Raw genomic sequence first — 20,943 nt, forward strand, 5'->3', positions numbered from 1 at the left:
TCGCGGGAGCGCAGGACAAGGTAAGTGATCGAGGGATCCCGGAGTAGCACCGCATGGTAAGCCGGAGTGTAGCTCGGGGTTACCGCTTGTGGTACTGAAACTTTACCCCGAGCTACACTCGGGAATACCGCCAGGGAGGTTACAGCCCAGCTTTACAACATTTTTAAAAAATATTGATTGCCAGGCAAGAATTAAAACAAAAATGCAGCTCATTCTGCAATACTCAACCCTCCCCTGAAGACTTACCATATATTAATCCAGCCTTCTCCCTGGTCCCTAGCCTTCTCCACTGGTCATCATTCAACCCTCTTCCTATGAGCCAAGGATGTCTAGGACATGCCTTTCAGGGGGTTTCATCAGACCACCCTGGACTCAAGAAGAGTGCTGCAGGGAATGGTGCAGAAGTAATTACTTCACCAGGTGTCACCAAATGCAAGAGGAGAAAGAAGAGGAAAAAGACCCATGACATCATGTGACCAGATGGAAAAGTGCTGGGTTTAAAATGGAATTCCAAGCTACCACTTATCTAGCCGAAAAATTGTCACTTCCCCCCTCCTAACACCTATGCTATAGAAGCCCTATTTTAAGCCCTTTCCAGTCTGGTCATGTGGTCCAGCTCCTCTGTTTCAGCCAACGACGGCTGAAGGGAAGAGGAGGGAGCACCAACAATGGATGGGCCATTGAAGGCTATGGGTGACATCACCAGTCTGGGCTTTACTAGCTGTTGTCGGAGTGCTTTCCCCTCCCCCCTGCAGTCGCTATCGGCTGACGTATGAGAGGAGGATCGCATGACTGGAGTGGAGCAGCCTGAAAATAGGTAACCATTATACATCTTTCTTACACAGGTTAGTTATCAAAGGTGTTGAGGGGGGAGGGGACAATTTTAAGAATAGTAAAGTGGTAGCTTGGAATTCCACTTTAACCATTAGCCGCCCGGCCAATAGCCGTTTGGCGGCTTGAAAAGCGCTGCAGCTTTCCGGGTCCACGCCATTTGGCGTGCTCCCGCACATGCGCCGTTTGCGCTATTGCAGAGCGGCGCAGCAGCGGGATCTGTCACCGCCCGTGCACCTCGGACACGGCCGATGACAGATCCGAGTACCGGCTCCCGTTGCCGGTACCATGTGACCTGCCGCGACCAATCACAGCAGGTCACATGACAGCTGTATACAATGGATGGCTTCATTCATGATGCCATCCATTGTATACTAGTGCCTAGCTGTGAATGGTCACAGCTAATCACATGCACATGTCATGTGATTAGCTGTGACCAAATCACAGCTAAGCACAAAAAAAAAAAAAAAAAAAAAAAAAGCTGAATGAATCGATTTCATTCAGCTAAATGCTTGCTTATAGCAAAGTAATTCTTTGCTATAAGCAAATTGTGTAAAAAAAAAAAAAAAAAAAAAATACTGATCACTTCCCCAAAGTAGTACAATGTTACTATGGTAACATTGTACTATTTTGGTCATAGTAAAATATGAAAAAAAATCTTAAAAAAAATTAAAAAAAATGTAATAAAAAATTAAATATAATAAAAAAATAAAAAAAATTAAAAAAAAATATAATTTTTTTTTTTTTTCATACTGTCACCAGTCAGTGTCCCTGTTCACCGCCATGCCAGTTATATGATGACGCTGTACTGCACTGGTGACAGTATGTAAAAAAAAAAATAGTGAAAATAATATTTTTCATTTTTTCATTTTCGGAAAAATTATGACAAAAAAATACAACTTCAAAAAACTCGCCATGCCTCTTATGAAGTACGTCCGACTGTCTACTCAGCAAAAAGGGGTCATTTGGGGATATCTGTACTATTCTGACATTCTTGGACCTCAAGAAATTAGATTGGCTGTCAGTACTTCAGGATTGATCAATATTCAGATCTATACCATAGTTTGTGAACTCTATAACTTTCCTACAAACTAAATAATACATCCTAATTTGGGTTATTTTCACCAAAGACATGTAGCAGAATACATCTCGGCCTAAATTTATGAAGAACAATTATTTATTTGTAAACTTTTATAACAGAAACAAAGAAAAATGTGTTTTTTTTTCAAAATTTTTGGTCTTTTTTTGTTAATTTAGCAAAAAATAAAAACCCCAGCGGTGATTAAATACCACCAAAAGAAAGCTCTAGTTGTGTGAAGAAAATGATAAAATTTTAGTTTGGGTACAATGTTGTATGACTGCGCAATTGTCATTCAAAGTGTGAGAGCGCTGAAACCTGAAAAATGGCCTGGGCAGGAAGGTGTAAAATTGCACGGTATTGAAACGGTTAAAGTACCCATAGAATACCCTAAAGCGATTTTAAAGGCTTGTTTTTTTTTGTTTTTTTTTTAACCACTTACACTCCTGAGGATTTACCCCCCCTCCTGACCAGGCCATTTTTTGCGTTACGGCGCTGCATTGCTTTAACTGGCGATTGCTCGGTCATGCAACTTTATTAAATTAAATTTTTATACTTTTTTTTTCTACAAATTGAGCTTTTTTTCAGTGGTATTTGATCGCCTGTGCGTTATTTATTTTTTGCGCTATAAAAAAAAAAAAAAGACCAGCAGTGCCAGAGTGCTCAAATGGTCAGTCCGCCCCTGCTTTCAGCATTTTTGTATTTGCCACTTTTTTTGCGTTTGCGGTTTTTAGAGTTTTTTTACTGAAAAAATTTTTTTTAGCTAAAATAAGTCGAAAAACTCTGTTTTGCAGCGTTTTACTGCATTTTTTAGCGTTAGAGCATTTTTACAGCTAACTAGTCCTGGGTTTTTTTCCAGCCAAAAAACATCCCTGCCAAAAAACACTGATTCCAGTCTATGTGTGTATGGACACATAGGATAACATGCTGGGGGGTTTACTGACTGTAGAAAAAAACGTAAAAAGCCAAAAACAGCCGCTGTACAAATGCCCACTGTGCGCGAGGACTTCGTGTCAACTGTCTCACAGGGAATTTCCCTTTACTTTTGAGAGAATATTTTTGAAATGGGAATTGAAAGGAAATCTCCCCAAAGGGACACAGCAAAACAAAAACAAAAAAAACCTAAAACAAAAACTGACGGGGTTTTTAGCCATTCCCTACTCTAAAGAGTGATATAGTGATAGATGAGATCAGGGGCTGACTGAAAACTCATGGGGCCCCCGGGCATTAGGGGATCATGGGGCCCCTGTGCCCTTGCCCAAACTCAAAAAAGCCTATGAAAAAGGTACCAGGGGTATCTCATGGGGCCCCCTAGTGACCCCGGGCCCTCGGGCAGTGCCCGAGTTTCCAAATGGTCAGTCTGCCCCTGGATGAGATAGATTGAGATCTCCCTAATAAGACACATACAGCAAAAACAAAGCCCCTGAAATGGATTTTACCATTCCCCTACTATATTTACAATAACAAACAAAATATATGCTTTACATATATAAAAGGTAATTTCACTTTTATGTAAAAAAAAAAATATATCAGATAAAAAAATAATACAGCGTATATTGCTACACTTGCCATTATGTAATTCACTGATATTAAATATAACCTTTTCCTTCCAATCTGCAGCCACTGTAATTTTCTGAAAAAGTAAATACAATACAGCAACCTGAAGGCATTGTGTATGTTGTTAGTACACAGAACCCCCCCAGAAATGTCATTTCCTGCTTGTGCGTTTGACTCACTTATTTTCCCAGATGTTTCTACTAAGGAACAAGTCAAATTTTAGGCATCCCCTGCAATAGGAACTTTAGTTTTGGTGAGATACTCCCCAAGGGTGAAGTACTTCTAAAAGAATGCTGACCCTGCAACTTTTCTAAATAGATACTGAGTGTGCATCGGGTGATTATAATGAAACAGACCCTCCCATTCAGAATCAGTTACCACAGGGCATGGTGAAACAAACAGCTATTTCTTCAGGGCAGAGTTCGCTACAAAATTTGGTAAAATCTTTGCAATCGGCAGAGATCATCCACAGGCAATTGTTTTTTTTTCCCAACAAGAATGACAAGTTTTAGGAGTGAAGTTTGAAGATTGGCGGCAAATCAGCTGTATAGCTTTAACCACAAGCCTACTGGGCACCTATACCCCCCTCCTGTCCAGGCCAATTTTCAGCTTTCAGCGCTGTCACACTTTGAATGACAATTGCGAAATCATGCAACACTGTACCCATATGAATTTTTTATAATTTTTTGTGACAGATAGAGCTTTCTTTTGGTGGTATTTAATCACCTCTGGGTTTTTTATTTTTTGCTAAACAAACCAAAAACAACAGAAAATTTTGAAAAAGAAAACGTTTTTTCTTAGTTTCTGTTATAAAAATTTTGTAAATAAGTGATTTTTCTCCTTCACTGATGTGTGCTAACGAGACTGCAGTGATGGGCACTGATAGGCTGCACTGATGGGCACTGATGTGGAGGCACTGGTAGGTGGCACTGATAGGCGTTAACAGGCATCACTGATGGGCACTGAAAGGCAGCACTCATATATGGCACTGATAGGCGGCACTGACTGGCACTGATAGGCAGCACTGACAGGCACTGATAGGCAGCATTGATGCACACTGATAGGCAGCACTGACTGGCATTGATAGGTGGCACTGACTGGCACTGATTGGCAGCACTGATAGGTGGCACTGACTGGCATTGATAGGTGGCACTGACTGGCATTGATAGGTGGCACTGACTGGCAATGATAGGTGGAACTGAAAGGCAGATCAGATGGGCATTGATATGTGGCATTGATGTGCACTGGTAGGCACTGATATGTGGCATTGATGTGCACTGGTAGGCACTGATATGTGGCATTGATGTGCACTGGTAGGAACTGATATGTGGCATTGGTGTGCACTGGTAGGTGGCATTGATGGACACTGACAAATGGCACTGATGGGGCTACACAGATCATCAGGGCACACTGATCATCAGTGCCCTGATGATCAGTGTACACGTCCCCTCCGAGGAATGCCGATTACCGGCTCTCCTCTCCTCTCCTCTGTCAGCGTGACAGCTCGTGAGGAGAGAAATGCCGATATAACCAGCATTTCCTTATTTACATGCGATCAGCTGTGATTGGATACAGCTGATCGCATGACAGAGCCAACGTCTTCGGCTCTTTCCGTTGATCGTTGATCCGCTGTATCTGAGGAACACAGCGCACCGCCGATCGCCGCACTGCGCGCCCCCATAACCAGAGTGGGAGGACGTCATATGACATCCTCCCAGAACAAGAGAACCGCCTTGCGCCCGTCATTACATTATATGGTGGGCGGGAGGCGGTTAAAGGCATTAAAAGTACTGAAGTAAATAAGGTATGCGTAAACCTCGGCCATTTTGACCATTTTAGATTTTTTTTTTTTTTTCGGCTGAAGTTTTCCTTTAAGCATTTCTGTACATACGCAGCCCCATTTGGAGTGCATTACCTGGATCATTTATCCTCTGCTGCAAACGGAATACTTCTCATTTGGCTGCACGCACAGCTCTAAAGGATATTGGCAGAGCAGAGAGATCTGTAAAAACAGAAGATGAGGCTGCTCTGTATTCATTAAGCCACTGAACACTATGAATCACATGGAAACGGCACAATCTCTGCGAGCGCTTGGAAGAGAGAGAGCTGAAACGATGTCATTGTAATTTCACTGAAAATGTGGGGGCATTTGTGTTACAGTGAGAAAATGTTTGACTGGCTGCATTTCTGGAATTTTTCCGGCTCCTCTTCATTTGTGGCATCTGTCGGCCATGCACAGGCCTACAAGTTTGGCAATGGAAATGAACCAGACAGCTTGGAGGCTGTTTATAAGAACGCATGGGCCACGTAGAGAGGTCAGATTGAGACGTGTTAGTCACCAAGGCCCAAGCTGCTGCCAAACGCAAGATCTGTCCAGCGCGTGGAATTAACGGATAGAAAATGTTTATCAGTTAATTGGGTTCATCTCTCATCTCAGATGTCTCCAAAATTAGCTCAGAAAAAAAGACTGTTTCTATACTGACTTTATTCATTCCCATGTCATTCATGCCCATTGTGGATGTCCTACCTGGACTGGTGAGGACTAAGGTGCAATGGTGGAGCTACATATAAATCTACTGCACAGTGGAGCAGCTGAAGTAGAATAGGCCCCAGCTTGCCACACGCTAGTAGATTCTTCGTAGGAAATTTTTTATTTTTGGAATGTTTTATGAGTTTTCTAATGGTTAGCAGGGTCAAGTTGGCATTCATTTTTGAGCATGGGGATGCCCATTGTGGATGTCCTACCTGGACTGGTGAGGACTAAGGTGCAATGGTGGAGCTACATATAAATCTACTGCACAGTGGAGCAGCTGAAGTAGAATAGGCCCCAGCTTGCCACACGCTAGTAGATTCTTCGTAGGAAATTTTTTATTTTTGGAATGTTTTATGAGTTTTCTAATGGTTAGCAGGGTCAAGTTGGCATTCATTTTTGAGCATGGGGATGCCCATTGTGGATGTCCTACCTGGACTGATGAGGACTAAGGTGCAGTGGTGGAGCTACATATAAATCTACTGCACAGTGGAGCAGCTGCAGTAGAATAGGCCCCAGCTTGCCACACGCTAGTAGAATTTTCGTAGGAAATTTTTAATTGTTGGAATGTTTTATGAGTTTTCTAATGGTTAGCAGGGTCAAGTTGGCATTCATTTTTGAGCATGGGGATGCCCATTGTGGATGTCCTACCTGGACTGGTGAGGACTAAGGTGCAGTGGTGGAGCTACATATAAATCTACTGCACAGTGGAGCAGCTGAAGTAGAATAGGCCCCAGCTTGCCACACGCTAGTAGATTCTTCGTAGGAAATTTTTGATTTTTGGAATGTTTTATGAGTTTTCTAATGGTTAGCAGGGTCAAGTTGGCATTCATTTTTGAGCATGGGGATGCCCATTGTGGATTTCCTACCTGGACTGGTGAGGACTAAGGTGCAATGGTGGAGCTACATATAAATCTACTGCACAGTGGAGCAGCTGCAGTAGAATAGGCCCCAGCTTGCCACACGCTAGTAGAATTTTCATAGGAAATTTTTAATTTTTGGAATGTTTTATGAGTTTTCTAGTGGTTAGCAGGGTAAAGTTGGCATTCATTTTTCAGCATGGGGCTGAAAAAAATTTGAAGGAGCAGAGTTGTAGACAGAGCCAGTTCTTTAGTACCCAATGTGGAAGAAATTCAGCCAGAGACCAAGTACAAGGTGTGACAATTTAATTCATGGAATGCCCGCAGCGTAGCACTATGGAGTCACAGCCGTTTGCACTCGAGCGTGTTCTGACTTGTTCTAACTTGCACTCGCCTGAGTCACAGACCAGTTGACTCAGTCTCTAACCTCTTCACGCCGGTCACATGCAAAAGTGCGGCCTCCCGGTGTTTGGGCCTAGACACTGAGCGTCCGCACATTTGCGTTCTATTAAAAAAGGACATATGTGCCGAGAGCACGCGCCCTGTGCACATGTCCGATACTCACGGAAAGGTCCCGATCTCCTCTTTCGATCGGGACCTTTCCCGATCATATGAACCTAAACCCCGCTTCGCCTCCCGGTTTCTGAAACTCTTAAAGGGCCAGCGTGAAGGGGTTAAGGAAAGTAAAGGAAATAACACATATGTGCATTGCTCTGTTGGTGGAAAATGAGTGGCAGGAATCTGGAGCAGTGGATTATCCTCAAATTTTGTGTGAAAATTGGCAAAAGTGTAAATTAAACTACAACTCTGTTACAACAGGCTTATGGTGAATATTCCATGGAGAACTCAAGTGTTTTCAAATGACCGGTTCCCGCCGGCCCTACGCATATATGTAGGCTCTTGGCGGGTGAAATTTAATGCTGAGGGGCCGCATATATGCATCCCAAATATAAACATTTTCATGCTGAGAGTGCATGCCCTGCGTGCTCTCAGTACAATTACTGACAGGTACCAGAAAGCTCTCGATGCCTACTTGTGATTGGGAGCTTTTTGGTCATTTGACCGATGTGATTGTCAATCACAGTGGTCACATGATCGGAATGCTCACCTCTGCCTTCTGGCATTTAGAACCTCTTAAAGGACTGGGAGGCGGCAGCTAGAAGTGGTTGGGGTGGGGAGATAAGGAAGATGTCCACGATGATGCAAGAAGAAGACAACCAAAAACTCAAAGGACGGATGCAAATAAGGAGTGCGAACCCTCAGACTGAGTATGCGAATGATGGCAGAAGAATTAAACCTGGACAGGAAAATGGTGCTGCAGATTCTAACGAGAGACTTGGGAATTAGAAAGGATGGTGCCTAAAATCCTGACAGAAGATCGGGAAGAACAGTCTTCAAATTTCATCTGATCTTTTGAAGAATGCTATCGGTTATACTCAGAGCTTTTCCTCTGAGGATAGGCGTAGGTATTTCCCCCTTCCAAATCACCCCTTGTTTCCACCCCCTACCCACCTCCAAGCACCCTCCCTTGGTTCCCCCTCCCACCAGCCACTTCCCAGTACCACCACTTTTAGAGATTACAGAACCAAGTACCATTTTGTGAGTAGTAATTTGTATAGAATTTGTTAATAACAAGAAAAGCAGTAACACAATGCACCCCCAGCAACAAAAGATCCCCCTATCAACAATATGCTCCCCCCAACAAAATTCCCACCCAGCACAAATAGATCCACCCCAGCAATAATAGACCCCTTCCAGAAACAATAGATCTCCCAGTGGCCAACACCAATAGACCCTCCAAAAGCCAGCAATAATAACCCCCTCCCTCAATAGCAGATCCTTCCTAGCAACAATCCCCCACAACAACAATAGATCAACCAGCAACAATAGACTTCTCCAGCAATAACAGACCTCCCAAAAACAATAGGTCCCCCCCCCCAACAACAATATATCTACCAGCAACAATAGACCCTCCAGTACATACCTGAAGCCCTTGCCATTGCACACATTCAGTTTTGGAGGTGCTGAATTCCCACTGAAAAAAAGCCCTAAATATACTAACTTAAACCGCATCTCCCTGAAAGGCTTCTTTAATTCTGGAACCTGCAAGGCCTTTCTACAAAATCTATATATTAACAGCTCATCAACTTGCTAATGGGTCTTTCAATGAAGTCAGGAGATGTCCCGGTCCTGGAAATTTAGCAAACGAACCAGGAAGGAGCATGGAGGGCCCCAGGGGTACTGGATCCCATTGCGACTCTATGTGCCCGTTCCACTTGGTAGGCCAGGGAGACTGATTGCACATTTAACACTTGCCCAAAAAAGCCCTCAGAAAAGACAGCAGGATTATCCCTCCAGCATCCTCAGACAGGCCCACCACTCGTACATTATTCCGGTGCAATCTGTTTTCAGCATCATCAGAATGGGCCATGAGGCGAGTAACAGTGCGCTGTAAGTCTGACAGGGTGCATGCCTGAGAGGAGGTGGTATCTTCAACCTCAGAAATGCAGGTGTCCTTGGTGCCCAGGTGGCCCCTAATCTTGTCCAGGTCTTTTCTGATAAGCCCACATTCTAGTTCCAAAGAGTTTATCTTGAACATGAGGGATGATTTACTTGCCTCTATGACTGCCAGGATAGTAGAAGTAGAGGAATCCCTAGGTACAGTCTCCACAGGAGAGAGGGACACATCCCTTGACTCAGCATCCCCATCCATCATGTCCCTTCAGGCAGTCTGCACCGCCACTGAGTGTCTGGCCGGCACACGTGTAGGCAAGATGGCCACGCCACGTGTAGTAGGAGGGGAGTGCCGAGCCCCAGTAAAGGGGTATTTCTTTGCTGGTGTCTTGCGGAACGGTATGGGCAAAGAGGGCTCAGGTCCCCAGGCAGAGCAGAGTGGTCAGGATAAACGAGCAGGATAGTCGGACCCTCAGGAGAACACGTCCGTGCTGGTTCACATCCCGGCCACACACCCCAAAAACAGGAGGTAATTTAACGCCTGGTGGTAGTCAGCGTATTTATTAACAGTAATAAACATCATGTTGTTAAGGAGCGGGCGGCTGCCAGCATCCTTAACAACCAGTAACTGTCATGGTTGGTGGGGACAAGGGCCTCTTCCCCACAACCCTGGACAGTGGTTGTGGGGGTCTGCGGGTGGGAGGGGCTTATCAGAATCTGGAAGCCCCCTTTAACAAGCAACCCTATCCTTTGCCAATGTTTATAAAACAGCTATGAGATACAAACTCTTCAGTCTATAACCAACAAACTACATCATTCAAGAACAAATATTCTGCTCCAGTCTGTCCCAAGAGAACCAGTTATTCCCTCATTGGTCACCACCATCTTGCCTCTCATGCAGCTTACAGAAGGGGAGGTCAGTCTATCAATCACAGCCAGCATATCAGACACCTCTGCCCTTTGTGTGACAGATATGGGCCACTACTATGTTCATGTCTGTGGCCTCTGGGAATGGCAATGAAGGATTAGCTGTTGACCTTTGACACAAAGACAACATTTGCATATCATTAACTTTGATATTTTACTCCATGATTGGAGAACAGAAAGTGTGCAGTTGAAACAGCTGATGGAGTAGAATATTTATTTATTACAGGTACTTATATAGCGCCGTCAATTTACACAGCGCTTTTATATATTTATATTGTACATTCACATCAGTCTCTAACCCTCAAGGGGCATACAATCTAAGGTCCCTAACTCACATTCATACTTACACATACTAGGGCCAATTTAGACAGGTGCCAATTAACCTACCAGCATGTCTTGGGAGTGTGGGAGGAAACCAGATTACCCGGAGGAAACCCACACAGGCACAGGGAGAACATGCAAACTCCAGACAGGTGGTGCCATGGTTTGGATATGAAGGAACCACTGAGTTTACATTCGTAATGGATGGAAAGATTCACTTTAAAGGAATGCTATGCAGAGTGAATGTGTAGGCTGCTGGTTGGCTGTCATGCTAATCCAACAACTTTGATACTTTGAGTTTTTATCCAGAAACAAGCATGCAAGTCAGTAGTTCTGACTTCAATCTGACTTTATGTGCTGCATGTTTGTTTCAGGTCAGTAACTCAAATTTTTAAAACCAGTGGTACTCAGGTTATAGCATTTTCAGAAGGTCAGTAATGGAAGTTCCCATTTTTGTCCTTGCAATTTTACTTTAAGATGGCCATATGTGGCCCTGTTTTAGCACCACCTGCTATGACCAGGCATGAATCATGCTATACAGCGCCCTCCTATGGGGCAGTATAAGCATTTAGAGCCTTTGGAAGCACTCATCACACACAGCTTTCCAAAGTTGTTGAAAATCCAATGACAAAAGCACAAGGCCAAGGTCCTTCAGGGACTGTAGTACCACCACGTATGCAAGTACTATGATGAGTCATACAGAAAACTTCAGAGGGCTCCAGTATAAATTAGATTGATCGATGCAATAAAAAGCTTTATTTGAGAGGTAGGGCATGAGAGAAAGCAAAATACTGAATTACAAGATAAAACAGAACTATATACAGGTTTAGTATAAAGAAAGGAAATAGTGCTGCACTGAAAAGCAAAAAACATAGCTAAATAAAAATAAATAATAAAATTCTGCTCAATACGTGATATGTGGTATAAAAATTAGATAGTGTCCGTAAGAAAGAAAAGGAATATATAATGTATAAAGTGTACACACACACTAACAACTGGTGTAAATGAAGTCCACCAAACAACTCCCTGACATGGGGTATATACCATAATGGACCAATAAAATAAACAATATGCAGAAAAAACACAGTAAGTCATATAAATATTGTGCAATTCATTGACATGAATAAAATACAACGTGACAGTCTATATAAAGTGAATGACAAAAGGCATATAACTCTGTGACTCATCTCCATTAATCCACCACCATCAAGCATGAACGCTCACCTCACCAATTGACCCCCATCACATAAGTCAAATAAGCAATACTCTAAAAACTCCTTTTCTTCATGTGTCCAGGTCACTGGGAGCTCCAGTGGATGGAAGCATGATGACGTCATTTCCGGTTACTGCTACAATCTGTGATAGATACTGTATATATTTTGAGCCTACAATATTTTTTAACATTTTTGTGAACTTCTGATAGGGGTCTCAATTCCTGCAACTTATTTACCATCTGCTGCATCACCTCAACACCCCCCTTAGAAATTTTCCTGTAGAGGTTTATGACAGTAGGGCCATCTGGCTGAATAGGCCCTGCAGTCATCATTTCTAACACCTCCTAGGGAGTATTTTCATAGATCTTCTAGTTTCAAAGGAGGTATGCTTCGAGGGACATTGGCCTATCCTAAATTCCATCTGATGAACTACAGTTGGCCAATGTCTTTCACAAATCACAGAGCCCCCCTTTGAACAGAAATGGCAAAATACTGGAACCTATTGAAGGGTGTATGCCATTGCTCACATTTCTGCCTCTTTGTTCCTTGCCTCTCTTGAAGACCAATCACCAGGATGTCTGCGTAACGTATTATTCTATATTTCTTGTCTATATTTCTTTCCTGTAGTCATCTCTTTGTATTGGTACCATTCTGTATTTGCATTGTAATATTACTAATTTTAAAGTTATACCAGCTACATTATATTTTGTTATATTCGATTAATAACTACTTTTCTTCTGTGTAAATAAATTAGATCTTTATTTTTTGCACAGTTGTTATCATTTGGTATCAATATTATTGGTATTATCCACATCAGGATTGGCTAAATTCATGTATAGACAAAAGGTTGTGATTACTTATTACATTTATAATCTTAGATAGAACCAAGTGAATAAGTGAATCAACGCCATCTTTGTTTACCAAATATCCATGCTGTTTGAGGGCGTTTTTAGCCTTTTTTTCTTGTGAGCACATTTCTTTTGTTTCTAATTAATTTTTAATAAAATTTACTTTACTGCACTATGAGGGGCCCCTCTCTCTTGTTTACCCACATGTGATACCTGCTGATTTGGTTTCGGTGATGTGGATATCCCATTGACCAGGATACATCAAGAAAAGGATTTTTTTGAGTATTGCTTATCTGACCTACAGTATGTGATGTGGGTCATTTGGTGAGGTGAGCGTTCATGCCTGATGGTGGTGGATATCAAATGTGCATATTAGAGGAGTAGAGTCACAGAATTATATACCTTTTGTTATTCACTTTCTATGGACTTTCACGTTGTATTTTACTCATGTCAATGAATTTCACAATATTTATATGAATTACTGTGTTTTTTCTGTATATTGTTTATTTTATTGGTCCATTACGGTATACACCCCGTGTAAGGGGGTTGTTTTGTGGACCTCATTTACACCAGTTGCTACAGCGTATGTGTACACTTTATACATTATCTATTCCTTTTCTTAAGGACACTATCTAATTTGTATACCACATATCACGTATTGAGCCAAATTTATTATTTATTTTTATTTATTTATTTTGTTTAGCTTTGTTTTTTAGCGCAGCACTATCTCCTTTCTTTATATTCATTTAGTGGTGGAACACGTATAGGGGTGCTTGCTGCTTCCTGTTTTTTGTTTTAGTTGTAGTGTAGATTTTTGTTTGTTTGTGTAGCAGCGCATAAGATTTTGCCATTATTGTTTATATAGGTTTAGTGTTTAACATAAAATATTATCATTTTTGTCCAATTTTCCTTTTTGAACTGTGCAAATTGATACGCTGATGTTTTTTATCTTTTTTTTTTATTATTTGCAGAATGCAAAATACGTGTGCACAAGGTGTCAATGGATTAAAGTGTTTGTTCACCAATGCCAGACGTCTGCCAAGCAAAATAGGTGAGTTGGAAGCTTTGGTGCATGAAGAGAGCTATGATTTCATTGGTATTGCTGAATCTTGGCTTCATTCTTCACATGACTGGGCCATTAATATTCCTGGCTATGTTCTCTTTTGGAGAGACAGGGTAAATAGGAAAGGTGGTGGTATCTGTCTCTATGTGAGAAGTGATCTCAGAGTGAGTGTGAAAGAGGACCTAGTTGATGAAGAGTGTGATGAGGCTGAAGTATTATGGGTGGAACTGCACATGGGGGGGGGGCGTACTACAAAGGTAATCATTGGAGTTTGTTATAAGCCTCCCAGTGTTAATGAGGAGGTGGATACTCAGCTCCTTGCACAGATCGAAAGGGCTGCAAGGGCTGGGACAGTGATAATAATAGGTGATTTTAACTACCCGGAAATTGAGTGGAGTAATGGTAGTGCAGAAACAGTTAAAGGGCAAACATTTTTTAACCTACTACAGGAGAATTTTATGGTACAGTTCATAGAGGCCCCAACTAGGAATGATGCTCTGCTGGACCTGGTAATCTCAAACCATGCAGAGCTTATTACGAATGTCCATATAAAAGAACATCTGGGTAGCAGTGACCATAATATATAATTTATTATTAGCTGTAAACAGCGAGAACATACGGGAAAAATAAAAACGCTCAATTTAAACAGAGCTAATTTTCCAAGTCTGAAAGCTGCTCTCCATGACTTAGACTGAGAGAGAATATTGACATCGATGAACACAACACAGAAATGGGACTTCCTCAAAACGATTGTATGTAAACACACTGCAAAATATATTCCCATGGGTAACAAGTTTAAAAGGCTAAAAATCAAACCTATGTGGCTTAATGCCAAAGTTAAAAAAGCTATAGATAATAAGAAAATAGCTTTTATTAAATATAAAAATGAAGGAACGCGATCATTGTTTAAACATTACAAAGAACATAACAGAATATGTAAAAAGGAAAAAAGGCCGAAAAATTTAGAATGAACGACAGATTGCCAAAGAGCAGGGCCAACCCCAAAAAATTCTTCAAATATATTACTAGTAAAAAGGTTCGGTCCGAGCATGTAGACCCCTTACAAAATAACCTAGTGTGGGTGACTGGGGACAAAGAGAAGGCAAGTGTATTAAATACCTTCTTTAGCTCTGTGTATACAAAGGAGCATGGGGGAGCTTTTTGTCAGGAATGGACTGGCCAGCAATGGTGGGACTCAGCTGCCTTTTGATCTGCAGTACCAGGGCTGGCCAGCGGATGCTCCCAGCAATCAGAGACTCAACTTTGCAGCCAGCTAACACCTGGAACTGATTATGCTGGGGTATTTAAGGGATGGCCAGACCCACAGACTCTGCCTTGGTGTTCTGTTTGTCCTGGGCCCTGTATCCTGTTTCTGTCCTGCATCCTGTTTCTGAACCGCTGCTGACTTCTCCTGCTCTGATCCCGGCTCGCTCCTGACCATCCCTCTGCCTGACCCTCTGTACCACGCTGCTTGCTACCTGTTCTGATCCCTGGCTTGTGACCCTGACCATCCCTCTGCCTGACCCTCTGTACTACGCTGCTTGCTACCTGCTGAACCTGGCCTGTGACCCCGACCAATCTCCGCTTGCTCCCCCTGTACCTACCTGCCCTATTGATATTGACCCGGCCTGCCTGACGACGCTTGCTTGTATGTACTGTTATCTGTGGGTGGTTGGTTTGGTTTGGTTGCACTGTATTATGTTTTAGTATTGCACTGCGTTTATGTTTGTATTGTTAGTGTTAATAAATTATATTGTTTATAACATATCTGAGGTCTGGGTTTCCCTGCGTCAGCCACACACCTCTGGTCACACCTGGGAGCCCTGACACTTTTGTCCATAATGGGCATGGTATTGACACAGCTCCAGATGATCCACATTGGCTCAAAATTGATATAATCCAAAAATATTTAGACAGAATAAAGGTGAATAAAGCACCTGGACCGGATGGCATACATCCATGGGTCCTTAAAGAATTGAGCTCTGTCATTTCAAAGCCATTGTTTCTAATTTTTAGGGACTCTTTAATGACTGGCATAGTACCACTGGATTGGCTTAAGGCCAATGTGGTGCCAATATTTAAAAAGGGGTCAAAATCTTTACCAATTATAGACCTGTTAGTTTAACTTTTATAGTTGGGAAGATACTGGAGAGTTTAATAGAAGACCACATAGATAAGTTCTTGCTGGAAAAAAATATTTTAAGCAACAGACAGCATGGATTCATGAAAGACAGAAGTTGTCAAACAAAGCTGATTTCTTTTTATGAGGAGGTGAGCAAAACCTTGGACAGAGTGGTGGCGATGGACGTGGTATACTTGGATAGAGGGGTGGCGGTGGATGTGGTATACTTGGTTTTAGCAAAAGCGTTTGACACAGATCCCCACACATGGCTAATGTGTAAGGTAAAGTCTACAGGCTTGGAAAAATCCATTTGTAAATGGATAGAAAACTGGCTAAAAGATCGTATTCAAAGAGTAGTGGTTAATGATTCATACTCTGAATGGTCTAGGGGTGTCAGTGGTGTACCCCAGGGTTCAGTGTTGGGACCCTTACTTTTTAATATATTATATTATATATTTATAAACGATATAGGGTCTGGGATTACAGGATGTCTTCTACTTACAAGCAGACCTCAATGCTCTGTGTAATTGGGCAACTACGTGGCAAATGAGGTTTAATGTTGATACATGTAAGGTGATGCACTTGGGGGCTAAGAATATGCATGCATCATACATACTGGGGGGGTATAACTAGGGGAATCAATGGTGGAGAAGGATCTGGGAGTTCTGGTAGATCACAAGCTTAATAATGGCATGCAATGCCAAGCTGCGGTTTCTAAAGCGAGCAAAATCCTCTCTTGTATTAAAAGAAGTATAGACTCCAGAGAGAGATATCATTTCCCCCGGTACAAATCATTAGTAAGACCTCATCTGGAATATGCAGTTCAGTTTTGGGCACCAATTCACAAAAAGAACATTGGGGAACTGGAGAAAGTACAGAGAAGGGCAACCAAACTGATAAGAGGTATGGAGGAGATCAGCTATGAGGAAAGATTAGAGGAACTGAATTTATTCTCTCTTGAGAAGAGGAGATGAAGGGGGGATATGATCTCCATGTATAATACATAAGGGGGGATATGATCTCCATGTATAATACATAAGGCGGGATATGATCTCCATGTATAATACATAAGGGGGATATGATCACCATGTATAATACATAAGGGGGGATATGATCACCATGTATAATACATAAGGGGGGATATGATCACCATGTATAATACATAAGGGGGATATGATCTCCATGTATAATACATAAGGGGGGATATGATCTCCATGTATAATACATAAGGGGGGATATGATCTCCATGTATAATACATAAGGGGGATATGATCACCGTGTATAATACATAAGGGGGGATATGATCTCCGTGTATAATACATAAGAGGGGATATGATCTCCGTGTATAATACATAAGGGGGGATATGATCTCCATGTATAATACATAAGGGGGGATATGATCACCATGTATAATACATAAGGGGGGATATGATCTCCATGTATAATACATAAGGGGGGATATGATCTCCATGTATAATACATAAGGGGGGATATGATCTCCATGTATAATACATAAGGGGGAATATGATCTCCATGTATAATACATAAGGGGGATATGATCTCCATGTATAATACATAAGGGGGGATATGATCTCCATGTATAAATACATAAGGGGGGATATGATCTCCATGTGTAATACATAAGGCGGGATATGATCTCCATGTATAATACATAAGGGGGGATATGATCTCCATGTATAATACATAAGGGGGATATGATCTCCATGTATAATACATTAGGGGGGATATGATCTCCATGTATAATACATAAGGGGGGATATGATCTCCATGTATAATACATAAGGGGGGATATGATCTCCATGTATAAATACATCAGTGGTTCATATAGTGAACTTGGTGTAGAGCTATTCACCCTGAGGTCATCACAGAGGACAAGGGGGCACTCTTTACGTCTGGAGAAAAAGAAATGTAATCTCCAAACATGGAAAGGTTTCTTCACAGTAAGAGCTGTGAAAATGTGGAATAGACTCCCTCAAGAGTTGATTCTGGCCAGCTCAGTGGATTGCTTCAAAAAAGGCCTGGATTATTTCTTAGATACACAGAATATAACTGGATATAACATTTATAGGTAAAGTTGATCCAGGGAATATCCGATTGCCTCTCGGGGGATCAGGAAGGAATTTTTTTTCCCAGCAGGTGCAAATTGGATCATGCTTTGCTGGGTTTGTTTGCCTTCCTCTGGATCAACTGTGGGTATAGGATTATAACTTTTGTTTTTTGGGTTTTTTTAATGGTTGAACTGGATGGACTTTTGTCTTTTTTCAGCCAGAATAACTATGTAACTATGTACCTATGTACATACTTAAAAAAAAAAACTTGATGCAGGGTACATATATGGTGCTTACTTTCCAGTAAGAAAGCCAAGCATCACCTACATGTTTGCTTACAGCCTATATATTTCAAGGTCAGACATTCCTATCTCTGAAGGTGAAGAGGTGTGCTCCTTCTCTGCTAGGTATGTAAGCTGATCTCTCCTGCCCTTCAGATCTATTTCACAGCACGGGTGTTTTCTGAGCACCATGTAATATTTCATGTTTACCTGATTAAAAAGAAACATTTTTTATGTCTGATTACCAGGGGCGGACTGACCATTCGAGCACTCGGGCACTGCCCGAGGGCCCGGGGTCAGTAGGGGGCCCCATGAGATGCCCCTGGTACCTTTTTCATTGGCTTTTCCATAGGCTTTTTTGGGTGTGGGTGAGGACACAGGGGCCCCATGAGTTGTCAGTCTGCCCCTGCTGATTACAATAAGTACATGAAAAACACAATACATTTTCTTTAAAGCACACTACTCATGTAAGTATACAAATGTTACCTGTTTCCGATGGGTCCTTTAAACTTTGGATCAAACTTTCTTGGTTCACCTACAGTAAAGAAACAGAAATAATGTTAACTTAATAAAAAAAATATATATTGAATATTATGACTCATAATTAAGGCTTGTCATATACTGGCACAGGGGTCTCCAAACTTTCTAAAGAAAGGGACAGTTTACTGTCTCTCAGATTTTAGGGGGGCCGGACTGTGGCCAGTGGGAGTAGAACATGCCCCAGTACCACTGGAAGTAAACAATGCATCAGGTTGGTGGTCAGTGAGAGTGAAAAAAAAATTACATAGCACCTGTGGTCGGTAGGGGGAGGAAGAGTGCCATATCATTGATATTAGTGGGAGAGAAAATCCCTCATCATTGGTGTCAGTGGAAGGAATAATGCTATATTGCAATGTCAGTCGGTGGAACAATTGTTTATATCAATTCAATTTTGCCCTATTGTTGTTGTCAATGGAAGGAATAGTACTCCATCGTTGGTGTCAGTGGAAAGAATAGTGCCACATTGTTGGTATCAGTGGGAGGAATAGTGCCCCATTGTTGGTGTCATTGGGAGGAATAGTGCCCCATCATTAATGTCAGTAGGAGAATTAGTGCCCCATCATTGGTATCAATGGGAGGATTAGTGCCTCGCTGTTGTTGTCAGTGGTTGGAATAGTGCCGCATCAATGGTGTCAGTGGGAGGAACAGTGCCCCATCTTTGGAGTCAGTGGTTGGAATAGTGTTCCATCATTGGTGCAAGTGAGGGGAACAGTGCCCAATCATTAGTGTCAGTAGGAGAATTAGTGCCCTATCATTGGTATCAGTGGAAAGATTAGTGCCCCATTGTTGGTTTCAGTGGTTGGAATAGTGCCCCATCAATGGTGTCAGTGGGAGGAACAGTGTCCCATCATTGGTATCAGTGGGAGGAATAGTGCCCCATCTTTGTTGTCAATGGTTGGAATAGTGCCCCATTGTTGGTGTCATTGGGTGGAACAGTGTCCCATCTTTGGTGTCAGTGGGAGAAATAGTGCCCTATCTTTGGTGTCGTTGGAAGGAATAGTGTCCCATCTTTGGTGTCAGTGGGAGGGATAGTGTTCCATCACTAATGTCAATGGGAGGAATTGTGCCTCACTGTTGGTCTCAGTATGAGGAATAGTACCCTAAGGACCGTAGATTGTATGCCCTTTAAGGGTTAGGGACTGATGTGGATGTACAATACATATATAAAGTGCTGCGTAAATTGGTGGCGCTATATAAGTACCTGAAATAAATGTAAAAAAAAGGGCTGGATAAAGCCAAGGAAAGGGCCATATCAGACCCACAAGCTGCAGTTTGGACACGCCTGTACTATCAGATTGTTTGTTAAAGGTCCTCTAAGATCATCTGGCCTGTGACACCTTGACTCAAATGGTCTAGTTAATATTTCTTGCTTAGCTAATTAAATCTTAATATTTTGAATCTTTATAGTTCAGAACACAGTAAATGCTGAAATGAAGCATATTTTTACAATCTGGGGAGGGCAGCTGCATGTGTCACACCTTGATTGCTAGCCTGCTATGAATCATGGTCAAAGATCACCGAGATCAATACTGACCAAACCAGTCTGTACATAACAACTGTGTTGTACTTACTCAGTGCATCATATCTACTTTGCATGGCTGGATGTTAGCATGTGAACACAACAGCAGAGGTGTCCCATTCTCATTAGATCCCCCGCAAGGGGATGCACAGGTATCCATGCACCCTCATGGAGGCAGACCCATTGATGTCTATTGAGACACAGCGGCTGCACAGACACAGCTGCTGTGTCCCAATCAGGGCCAGTGCTACCGCTAGGCAAACTAGACAGCCGCCTAGGGCACAGCCATGGCTGCTGGTTTCCCCAATGTCTCTGATCATCTGTCACTATCAACCGTGACAGCCTGTAGTATTACCTCCCCCCCTAATATCCTCTACAATGAGACCAGACAGTGCCAGGCATTTTACTGACAGATCCCCCGATCCCTGACATTGTATTCATTGAAGATCCCACAATCTCAGCCAAACCACTTGTAGAACTTCTATTCTTCCACTCTTCTCCCTCATTGTCTCAGCTAGCAGAACTGTGTGCAAACATGACTAATGCACCATAGATAGGCTTGTCCACTCCTACTTCCACCATTACCGATCCATACCACTCCCCACCCCTTAACCAAATAAACTTTACAAAAAACATGACACTATTTGGAGTAAAATGGCCAACATGGCCTTTTATTAACAACTTCACATTTTAAATACATCAACCGTTCCTTATAACGGAAACCAAAGA

General features: G+C 42.2%; 1 protein-coding gene across 5 annotated transcripts in view; it reads right to left on the reverse strand.

Moving 5' to 3' along the window:
* The window catches only part of SLC44A5 (solute carrier family 44 member 5), a 288,360-nt gene that overhangs the window by 147,533 nt on the left and 119,884 nt on the right, over positions 1–20,943 (reverse strand). For all 5 annotated transcript variants that reach the window (XM_089692177.1, XM_089692180.1, XM_089692176.1 and 2 more), the window contains exon 2: positions 18,642–18,690. In XM_089692177.1, the coding sequence (XP_089548303.1) occupies positions 18,642–18,690 (49 nt within the window). The remainder of the gene's footprint in view (positions 1–18,641; positions 18,691–20,943) is intronic.

The sequence above is a fragment of the Staurois parvus genome, unplaced genomic scaffold (assembly GCF_062004578.1).
Source record: "Staurois parvus isolate SC_StPar_1 unplaced genomic scaffold, SC_StPar_1.0 ptg000578l, whole genome shotgun sequence".
NCBI lineage: Eukaryota > Metazoa > Chordata > Amphibia > Anura > Ranidae > Staurois > Staurois parvus.